The sequence below is a fragment of the Eurypyga helias genome, unplaced genomic scaffold, assembly GCF_000690775.1.
Source record: "Eurypyga helias isolate BGI_N326 unplaced genomic scaffold, ASM69077v1 scaffold33953, whole genome shotgun sequence".
In the NCBI taxonomy this organism is placed as follows: Eukaryota; Metazoa; Chordata; class Aves; order Eurypygiformes; family Eurypygidae; genus Eurypyga; species Eurypyga helias.
This window is the reverse complement of record NW_010243656.1, coordinates 1564-12819: the sequence shown is the minus strand read 5'-3', so window position 1 is coordinate 12819 and position 11256 is coordinate 1564. Positions and strand designations below refer to the sequence as shown.

General features: G+C 45.6%; 1 protein-coding gene across 1 annotated transcript; it reads right to left on the bottom strand.

Moving 5' to 3' along the window:
- Positions 1-6925: 6925 nt before the first annotated feature.
- LOC104508039 (potassium voltage-gated channel subfamily D member 3) lies at positions 6926-8038 on the bottom strand. The gene has a single exon (XM_010149511.1). The coding sequence runs from the start codon at positions 8036-8038 to the stop codon at positions 6926-6928; it is 1113 nt and encodes a 370-aa protein (XP_010147813.1).
- Positions 8039-11256: the final 3218 nt, after the last annotated feature.

Genomic DNA, 11256 nt, shown 5'->3' with positions numbered 1-11256 from the left:
AGGGCCAGGCTGGATGAGGCTTGGAGCAACCTGGTCTAGTGGAAGGTGTCCCTGCACATGTCAGGGGTGGGGGCTGGGTGGTCTTTAAGGTCCCTTCCCACCCAAATCATTCTGTGATTCTGTGATAACGTGCTGTGGCAGTTCTGTCCCGCAGTACTGCTGTGTGGAGGGGGATGCAGGGTTGAAGGCACGGCCCACGTGAAATGCAGACGGTACATGGGTACTGCTGGAACCATGCTGCATTACGCAGGTAGCAGTGGCAATGTTCACCGAGCACGCTGCAGTGGGGGTCCAGCTGCAAGTGTGATGAGTGGCAGGGAAGAATGCTGGTCTCACTGAGAAAAGGGCTCTCTGATTATCTTACACTTTTTTGTATTTTTTTCTTCGTTTTTGTAGTGAGGTGGTCCTGCCACAGTGCCTGGGACACTCCTCTACAGCCCGGAAATAAGCTGGTTCTGGTCACAGGCACTCCCACATTCTGGTTTCTGCCACCCAGAATGCACAGATCCTTTAAGAAATAGCAATTAAAATGCCTCCTATTGTTTTCCTAATATTAAAGTGGGGCAGGAGTTTCATTCCCTAGTTCAGAGCTAAGAATGTGACGTGCCGATCCCATCGGCACCGCATCCGGGTGGAGGATTCGCCTCCGGCCGCAGCGGCTGCGGGCACGGGGCTCGCAGCAGCTCCCTCTGTGCTCCTCTGCTCCCCAGCTCATGCTGAAAAGCGACTGCGACTGCATGGGCTCTAATCAGCAAAGAGACGTAATTAGTTTTGGCTAATTTGTTGCAGGGCCTTTAACTTCCCCTTTCACTGCTTGCCGACTGTGGCTACTCTGTCCCTTATTTTCAGCTGATCTCTGTAAACTAATTACTCTTACTGGGTCAGCATTCTTACAAAATTATCATTTTATGAGACTAAAAATAGCTCAGATCCAGTCAGCAAGCCAATCACTTCCCTTCATCTCCAATGAAAATACAATGTTATCTTTAATCTGAATTTCTCTGGCACTTACTGCGATGCAGGCTGGAAAGAAAGGGGGAAAAAAAAAAAAAAGAGGAGCTTAGAAGAAAATCGTGAATCAGTTGCTATAGATGCATCTCTGCCAAGGTTTCCATTGGTAAATTTAGCAGTCACGTTATACTTTTAGCCAATACCATTACTGTGCCTTATTCAAAATAATTCAGTTCTCACACAACGAGTTTACCTTACAGGAAAGTTATTTTGTCTTGCACATACGTGCAATCGTTACGAATATCCAGAGCCACAAAAAGCCTAAGGAGAGAGAAATTTAATTTTTTTTAAGAGAGAGGAAAATCCAGTGAATTCCACTCGCTCTGAGAATGAATGCAGGTGCTTTAATACTTCTGGGGTGAATACAAATAGCTCAGAAATGAGATGCTGGCCTGAGATTTACATCAAGAGAGCGAAGGGAAAAGGTTCCATCTGTAGTGTCTGATAGAAAGACATTTGGCACACGATATCTGTAAATCCATTAGGAGAAGAAAATTGATACACGTTTTGTGTAAGATGAAGCTGGATTCAAGAGAATGAAAGCTCAAGAAAATGGCTTCTTTGTGTAGCTCCATCAATCCATTGTTTGATGGGACCTTCTGTATATTAAATTCCAGCAGCCCTTTGGCCTGTGGTTATAAGAATTGTTGACTGCGTAGGAAATGGGGAGAGTGCTGACATTTTAGCGCCTCGCTTTACAGAGGAAATATCCCACATCCCATCCATCTTTCCATCGATGACGTTAAATATGCAAAGCAGTGTTTCTATTAAAGCAATTTTTCTGATTCAGTTCAGTGGCAGTTACTGAAGTACTGACACGCACAATGTGATTACTGGGCCACACGGCAATCTTTCCGGAGAAGCCGGGCATGGCAGCGCTCCAGAGATGATTTATTATTTTCCTTACTTTGCAAACTCCTCTTAGTTTGCATGAAGGAGGGTGGATGAAGGTTACTATCAGCTCGAGTGCTTTCAGTCCTTGGCGCTGGAGAAACGACTGCAGAGACGTCTCTGCTCGCGCGGCAGCTAGCAGCGCTTGCAAGGAGCGTGCCCAGGATTCAGTAAGTTCACGCTAGGCCAGCTGCCAACAGTCTGGCCAACAGCAATTATCCCACGTGCTACTTCACTACTTAAATTTCATCCCGTTTGTCCGTGGTTGAATACCAAGAAAAAGAGAAAGCCCAAGAAATAAGCCAAAGAACGATGTTTCTTTCTGAGGGGTTGATCGGGTGTCGGTTCTCTTGCACTCGCTCTGACCCACATTTTGCAGGACCACGGGGTACCAGCCTGAACAACGATAAACCCAAACAGACCCCTACCCCAAATCCCTGCTCTCTAAGCGCTCAGCTGGTAAGAACTGTAAGAAATCTCAGATCAGGCTGTTGACATAACCAGGCCAGCACATCTGTTTTATTGACTTCCTGGCATTAACCTGGATCCTTAAATGAATTACATAGCCAGGACTGTGTTGTCCAAGTGCGCTGATGTGTATCTTCCAAGCTCATTGACCAGTGCAGCCGATTCTGAAAGAGGGATAGCGATCTTGAAACCATTCTGTTCTTGTGAATTGTAAGGGAGACTGTCCCACAGAAGATGGATTCGCCTAGGATTCCCCTGGGGGTGCTGAGCTGTGGGAGCTCAGCCTTCGTTAGGCAATAGGGAATCACACAGCGTATCCCTAAGCTCAAACCAGAACTAAATCCATCAACAGCCCCTGCTCCCTCGTCTGCGGTACCAAAGATCTCGGTGCCGATTCCCTCCAGGAGGCACTGCCGGTTGGTCACCTGCTTTAGGTGCTGGTGCTCAGCTCCAGCATCCCCCGGTCCGGGGCATGGTGCAGAGCCCGGCTGTGATGCTCTCCCTCGGGAGCCTCTCTGTGCCCTGGGATGGTGCGGGCAGATGTGGTACTCTGCATGTTCACAACTGCCAGCGCCGCAGGTCGCAGACAGCCCGGGAGTCCGAAACACGCTGCTGTCAGGTGAAATGAAACCAGCTATAAAAACCTTGGAAAAATACACACTCTGGGCAAAAATGGTGCGGGGTTTAGTAGGTCTCGGACCGCAGCCGTGTGTGTGATGTGTACTGGCGGGCAGAGAAACACGAGGCTGCCCCATCCAGAGCCAGACGCTATTTAATAGTGAATAAAACCAACCCGCTGGTAGGAAGGTAATGAAATTGATGATAATTAAACTCTCTTTACATAGATGTAAAACTGGTGGCTTTTGCCTCTCAAGGCAGCTAAAAACCGAGACAGGGACATGAATGCTAACGAGGGGAACCAGCACGATGCTGCTCCGCTGCTTTCGGCAGCGCTTGCATTTCCGAGAGGTAGAGTCCTAGGGGTCAAAAGCTCCTGCAGAATGAAGAAAGGGTGCTGGCAAAGCTGATGTTGATTGTATGGGTGTTTTGGACAGGGGAGGAGATGGGTAGGTGTTGGCCTCTTGAGAAAAATGTTTCTGCATGAACTGGATAGCTGATTTTGAATTAAATTTGAATAGTTGCTCCGGTAATTCAGATTGATTTAAGATGCATCCAAGAATAATGCTTCCATTATAAAACCTCCTGAGCAAAATTTAAATCGTGCTAAATTAAAACCAGCCTCTGTTAAACCAGGGCTGATGAGCAGAGCAGAGGGATCAGAGATGCAGGGTCAGTATAATTTAATTCCTTTGCTTTGTTTCCCATTCCAGAAACCCTGTTGTACCTATCTCCTTGGGTTGTTAAGTACCTAAGGAGCTTGCAAGTCGTCCTGGATTTCTCAAAACTGATTTGCAGAGTAACCCCACCAAAAGCAGTGCTTTCTATATTTCATGCAGTGCTTCACCTTCAAGAAAAATGTGTTTTTATTGCTTTTAATTTATGAGTCAATCTGGAAATTCATCTGTATGCTAAAGATCCGTAGGAGTCTGGAATGACACAGCTGATGTACAGTACAGTAGGGGAGCTAATGGTTTCCTTATGCTACCCGTGTTTGTTCTGAGTCAACTTTCCCTTTTATATAAATAGAGCGAATTTTTTAACGTTGTAATAATATGGGAAAAGTTATCCTGCATGTTTCAGATCACTTTTACAAAGCACTCTGTCACAAGCAGTGGTGGAATTCCCGTGTCGGGGAAATACTCACTTACCAGGATTTAAATGTTCCAATGCTCAAGACAAAAACTATGTATGTATGCATACAGGACTGAGCGCAAACCCCTTGTGCTTTGCAATCTCGTGGTTTAAATACTGGCTGATTTCTTTACAGCAAAGGGTAGAAACTGTTTAAGATATTTAGGAAAGCTCTTGGCATTGCTGTAATGCAGGCAGCGAACCGGCAACCGCTGCCTAGGCAAAGTCTGAGCTGTTAAGAGGCGCGTTAGAGACTTTGATTGCATTTTTGGTGGTGTCTGTGCAACAGGAATTGCCAGTACTCTCGTTGGTAACAAGATCCTTCCAAGCATATTGAAATGACTTCTGAGGAGAGATGTACATGAAGTATTGTATGAAAACTCCCACAACATGTGGTGGGGGTCAGGAAGGTTCAAATGACCTGGCGCCAAATGTTTTTGTGTCTAGAGTTCATTCATTTCTCTGCCATGATGCCAAGTCATGGGTCAGAGCTGGACTGGTGCCGGCTCCACCGGCGCTGGCCTTGCATCCGTGTCTGGGACCCCACCGCCATCCTGACCAGCTCCAAAAAATGCCTCCCCAGGGGGTCCAGTCAAGGCTCTGTGAAGCTGGTCAGGCAGGAACTAGATTTTTGTGGCTCGTAGTAGTAACTTTGCTTCCCAGCCCAGGTTTTGGGCAAGGCAGGGGAGAGTGTTTGGCTTCAGGGCCTTGGCTAAGGAAGCGCTAGGTACCTGCTGGATGTGGTTGTGGGCAGAGCGCAGGGGTCTTTGGGGTCTGTTATTACCGAGCTCTCTGAACTTCTTGTAAGTCTGCGACGTGACACCAAACTTACCTGACAGTCTATTTGCTCTAGACACCTATCTTAATTAAAACCCTAGCCCCCAGATCAGTAAGACTAGAAGCTGAAGCTTTAAGGCTTTGCTAGTATTTCACGGTCTCTTTCCAATGAACTCTTGCAAAGCCGTGTTTAAATGTGTAATTTTTTAAATTCTTGTCAACTCATTGAAGGCACTCATTCATCTATAATTTCTGTGATTACAACAGATTGAGAACACTTTACAGTCCTCAGGAGCACTCTGGTCTGTCTAACCACGCGTTCCGAAAGGAAGGGGAAGAGAACAAAAGCCGCTGCACTGATGGGAATAGAGGCTCAGTTGCCCTACAGCACATTTGGGGAGCATTTCTCCAAGAGGGTTCCTTCCCAAGCAACACTGCACGCTGCCGTGACCCCAGCTTCCCTGTCACAAAGATACCCCAACGTACGCGTGAATGTGTGCGAGCGTGTGTAGGTAGAAAGAGAGGTGTGACCATGACTGACCAGAAACCAGGCAAAAGAACCAGATTTCCATCCACTTTCCCCTTCTGGAGAGGATGAGCCTCCCAGGGTGGGTGTCCGGCTGAAGCTGCTCACATAGAGTGCTGGGAACCGGCCACTATGGACCGGGCAGAACAGGGAAGGCTGAACCATGGGGTGAGGGACCGCGGGGATCTAAAGCCCAGCTTGGATTTCTAAGCAAGCGCTGACTGTTTTCCAGGGTGAGGCCCTTAGCTTTCACCACACAAACTTGCCTACTTTGCTTAGATGTTAAAGAAGGAGGAAAAAAGGATCTTTGGGTGACTATGACAAACATGCTCTACTTTTTCACTTAATGAAGAATTTCAGACTTGCGGCTGTCATATGCTCAGATTCTACGCCTTTCTGACAGCTGAATTACGATTTTAATAATTTAAAAGTGCTACTGTAAGCCTGCTCATGTATAATAGGCACAGAGAAGTGTTTAAAATCCAAAGCAGTTTAGAGAAAAAAGTGGTCACCATATTACAAGAATGAGAATGTTCTACATCCGAATATTAAACTCTGCAAACTCTCCAGTGGGAAAACTCTTTGCAGAGTAACTGTAAACTTCATATATTGCTCTGCTGTGTGGAATTACGAGATTGCATTCCACCGTAACTTTGTGACTGCCTGAAGCAGCAGCCTGTGATGTCTACTTCTTTTACATAACCCCGTCAGGGTGAGGGTTTGGACATTCTGTTTACAAAGGTTTTAGTTCAGAGCCACAGAAGTGCAAATCTGTAATCTTAGTAGAAACATCTGTAAGACTGAAATGAAATGTAAGGGAAAAAAGTACCCTCCAGGCTACATTTCCTTTGCTTTGATATCATTATCTTTGTACCTGTCCATGGGAATGTTTGAAATTCTCCTGCAACTGCTACAGCCTACTCGTCTTATGTTTTTTAAACTCACAACTAAACACAGGAAGCCCGTATCCTGCTCAATTAAGTAAAAACCAGATCACGTCCTGGAGATCAGGGAGTATTTTCAGTACATTAGCCCACAACATCCATTTGAATTCAGCAAATCTATAGTTTCTGGTACGTCAAGTGAAGAAACAATGACCGACATCACAAAAAGAGACAAGTACATCAGCAACTCTGTGTAAAATCTATGGCTCGAATGAATGTCTGAAAAAAACATAAGCTCTAGCTGCCAGCTCCCTTGCACTCGTGCTAACTTCTCCTGCAGAAGGAGTGCGAAACAGGACCTGCTACTCCACAGCCTTGCTCCTCCTGCACTCATTTACCATTGTGCCAAACATTTGTCAAGTGGGTGTAAGTGCTTTTTCTGTTTTATACAACTCCACATAAGCATAAATTGCACAAATTGTAAGGCAAAGAACAATCAAGCCCTTAACAGTTCCAGCCCCTTTTCAAACATGCACCCAAGAAAATGCTTAGGAGTAACTGAAGTCAAGCTCCTACTACATGCTTGCCTGCTGCTCGTTAAAAGAAAAAGTAATACTCACCCCAGTGTTGTCATGGTTACAATAGTGTACCAAAAGGAAGCAGGGATACTGGTGAATTTGCTTGCCGAGGACCCTTTCTCTGCATAAAACATCACAGTTGCAAAGATGATGATTGCCATAGTGAGGGAAAAGAGGAGAAAGCCAAGCTCGGAGGCACAGCTTTTCAAAGTGTAGCCCAAGATTCTTAAGCCTTGGGAATGGCGAGAGAACTTGAAAATCCTGAAAACCCTAAAAACCCTTAGTGTCACAAAGGCTCCGCTGACATCCTCGTTGTTGGTCATCACCAAGCCGATGTAGTACGGCATGATGGCCACCACGTCAATGATGCTCATCACACTTCTAATGAATCTGTAGCGACTTGGGGCTGCAAAGAGTCTCAACAGGTATTCAACTGTGAAAATCATCACACAAGCTGTGTCCAAGCAAAAGAAAGCCACAGCGTATCTTTCCCCACATGGAAGCTCCTTGTTTCCAGGCACCGTGCCACAAGGGACAGTTTCCACGACATTAGTGATGACAGAGACAGCAATAAAGAAACCGGTGACATAGTAAAAGACTAAGGCTAAGGTGCTGGTGTGGGGGTTCTCGAAGGCTCGCCACATGGTCTGCCGGAAGCTCAGGGATGGCATGGACCCTTCTTGGTTGTTTTCTGAGTCATTGTCATCCATCAGCCGCTCTGCATTTTCCCGCTTTCTGTCTTTGTACTCTTCATAGCAGCAGTCCCCAATGATTTCAGGGAGGATCCCATAGAAGGCAAGCTCTTCGTCATAGGCAGAGATACACTCGTACCTGGGATAGTGCAGCTTGCCAGTTCTATAAAAATTTAAGATGCACCTAAAGACCTCGGGGTCCCGGTCAAAGAAGTACTCCTTAGTGTCTTCATTGAAGAAGAACTCCTTCTCGGTGCTGCCCAGGAGCGTGTCTGGGTATCTCTCCAGTGTAGTCCTCCAGGTCTGGAAACGCCTGCCACTCACATTGAGAATGATCAGCTCATCCTGCCGCTTGTTTTTCTCCGTTGGAGCCAGTGGCATGGGACAGTTGGCCACTGGCATCCATCCTATGGCGGCTGCCCTGGCAAAGGGCAACCATGCTGCTACGCCCGCTGCCATGATGACCCCAGGCCTTGTTACTGGAGAAGACAGATAGGCTGCTCCTGAGACCCGCTGGAAGTCAGATCAGTTCCATCTAAAACAGAGAACAAAATAAAAACACAAGACCCAGTCAAGCGGGGTGTCTTGCCCCATTGAGTTAGAGGCAGGTGCGAGTGCATACACCAGAATTTAAACCAACTGGCTTGCTCTCATCACCCATTTGAAGAATGATATTAAACAAGGCACATGATAATCAGCTCAGCGAGGTTATGGCATTATTATAGATTGAAATTTTGAATAGCAAATGATTCCTCATTAAAAGCATTTTAAAAGTAGCATAAACACACTAATTTATATTTGCTTCCTTACAAACAAGTCTAATCCGTGATTCCCCAGGTGTAAGCCTCGTGTGCTCATCAGTTCATCTACAGCTGTCAAGAAAGAGCTGGGAACTCGAGTGAAATTAGCTGGCACTTCACCCTGTGAAACTGTATGCCATGAAAAGCCACGAGTGGACCAAGCTGGGTTTACAGTCTTAAAAATGTTCAATATGTACTGAATCTTGCTCTAAGAACATTTTCAGTTGAAAGAAACAGAAAAGCTCTGGTTTTCATTAGTTTTCTTCCACCTTTAATTAGAGACCTGGCCTCAGACGCAGTCGTTCACTGGTCTCTCTCATTTAGACTTGGGTTTTACTCGTGTGAAATATTACATCCCTCCGCCGGACCAGAGGAAACTGCTGACTTGCAGGGAAACATTGCTCAGAACACCTGAGCAACAGTCAGCTTGAATCCCAGGCGTGTGACCTGATGGAGTAAGCTACCGACTGAGCACCATGACCATCTGAAAGAGGGAAGCCTCCAAAGCTGGACAACCTTTTCCCAGCAGGACTATGCCTTGATTATTTCCTAGCTACCAGAGATGAGAAACACCCCAAGTTGTCCAGCTCTTCAGCCACTGGAAGCCAGCATTCCCTTGAAATCAGAGTAGTTACTGTGGTTCTGACCTAGCCAGGAATTTTCTTTTTGGTCTTTGGTCAGAGTTCTTAAATACTTAACTTTTGGTTTTACTTGTATTTACTTTCCCTTCCCTAATGTTTTTCCAACTCTGCCATAAAATTAGCTGGAGAAAGGTGCTATTATCATATAAGATGCAGGGGCCCTCTCAAAAGTCGATTTATCAATGGAACTTCCATTGATTCCACTGACTCAGGCCCTCAAATCCTAATTATATCCTCTGCATGGTATCCTTCTAGGCAGCTTTACTCTGAAGTTTTTTTAATTGTATGAAAGCTGCCTTTCCAGCCAGTGAGGCTGCGGCATTATTGATTTCAACAGGCCATCAAAATACTGAATAAAAAATGATGGAATCAATCTGTGGTGAAAATGCCTGAACTGCTCACAGAAATGCTCTTTCTCTTCAGGGCACATTAACATTCATCACCTTAATGTGGAGCATCTTTCTATGCAATTTTACTGTCTAAAGGACAATTGAAATCCCTCATGCAAGCATCTTACTGCTGCTGGAAGAGGTTTTGTAATTATGAAACATATAATAATCCATAGTGATGCTTATCCCAAGGAGACACTTTGCTTATATGCACGGCACTGGAGGAAACATCCCGCAGTATTCTCCTATAAAGGATTGTTCAATATTATTATGCACTACTTTTTCTCTCCCCACGAAGAGGGAATTTACTGCATGAATAGTGCCAGACTGACAGCCCTGGAGACCCAGCGCTTTCGTCTGCGCCGGGATGAGGCGGAGTGCAGCACTGCAAACTTCCTCAGCGCTACTTTGGAAACCAGCCCTGGTCTTTAGCTGAAAGGACCAGAGCTGCCCGTGTCTGGATCTTAACTTTTACGAAACGCTGCGTTAAGAACAGGACTGCAAAACAGGAGGCAGCAGAATTAGAACCATTTCATTCATTAATCACCCAAATATATACAGGCAAATAACCAGCAGATCTAGACCATGCATCTTGTCCCTCTTTTCCCTGCTGGTAAACTGTCTTCTATGCTTTTTGATTTCAATTAGCGACACCCCACAGTCATTCTACCAGGACTGATTGGTGATGTACGGTGACCTGACCAGCTCCAGTACACTTGGATCCTCATCTCCCCTGATTTCTCAGGGGAACCTCGTTAGAAATCTCTTCTGTACTTGTATAACTTTGGTTGCGCATTCCAGGTTACCTACATTAGCTCTGAGGCACTATAAATACTTCACATATAATTGTTCTAATAAAGCACTGGTAACTCATAAGTGACTTACACATTTTTAAATCAATTTTTTAAGATAAAATGGGTCCTTCCATGCTGGCAGTATATGTTGGGAAGCTATAAATAGCTATGAAACAGGCAGGAGATTAAAGAGGGAGAGGGGTATTCTTCTGTGGAAGTTTAGTTCTCATTTCTCTCTCACAGAGATGCAGCTGGTTAAGAAAACTCGGTGCACTCAGCCTCAATTTAAAAGTTGTATTAGATCTGTCCCACTTGATCCTCAAAATACGCAAAAGGAGAGTCTTTTTCAGGTATAAATTGCCTGTCTGTGAGGAAGGACTGAGAGGGAGAAGAGGTTTTGCTTTTCCTTGTCCATGAGTCCTTGGAACTCTACCCCGCCCCAAAATAAGAGACAGAAAATGAAGACAGGGGTAAGGCTGGATTTGTGCTTCAGAGCTGCACAAACTAAGTTGAGTAACAGGAATAGGAACTAGCTAGCTTATCTGAACAACACGGAAAGAATCCTCCTTTTCTGCATGCCTGGGTTTCGGTAACTGCCAACCAGTCTTTCTAGTCTGGAAAGCAACTGGCTGGGCAAAATATACTGCACAGTCAACAGAGTCTCTTCAGCTTGCACAGCAGACAGACACACTTTAATTCTAACGAGCATATATTTAGCTGTACACATATTTCTAATTTTAATTACCTTCATTTCTGCATGTAATTTGAAAGGAACTACTTAACAAATGATCGGTGCCCTGCTGCTGACGTTTAGAAGATCTGGTGCACAAAATAATCTGTCTCCTGAGTTAAACCAGTCGGCATCTACAGCAGAGTCTGTTTTCTTTAGATGGTTGTGAGGTTGGTGAAATGGTGCAAGGAAATGGGATAGAAAAGCTTGCAGCATGGGACCCCTGTCCCCCTCCCAGGACTCCCGACCCCATCCGAGTCCCTCCCCAGCCCCACTGGCTACCGCAGGTCGTCTGCGCTGCAGCCGCTTCGAGGGCACCGTGG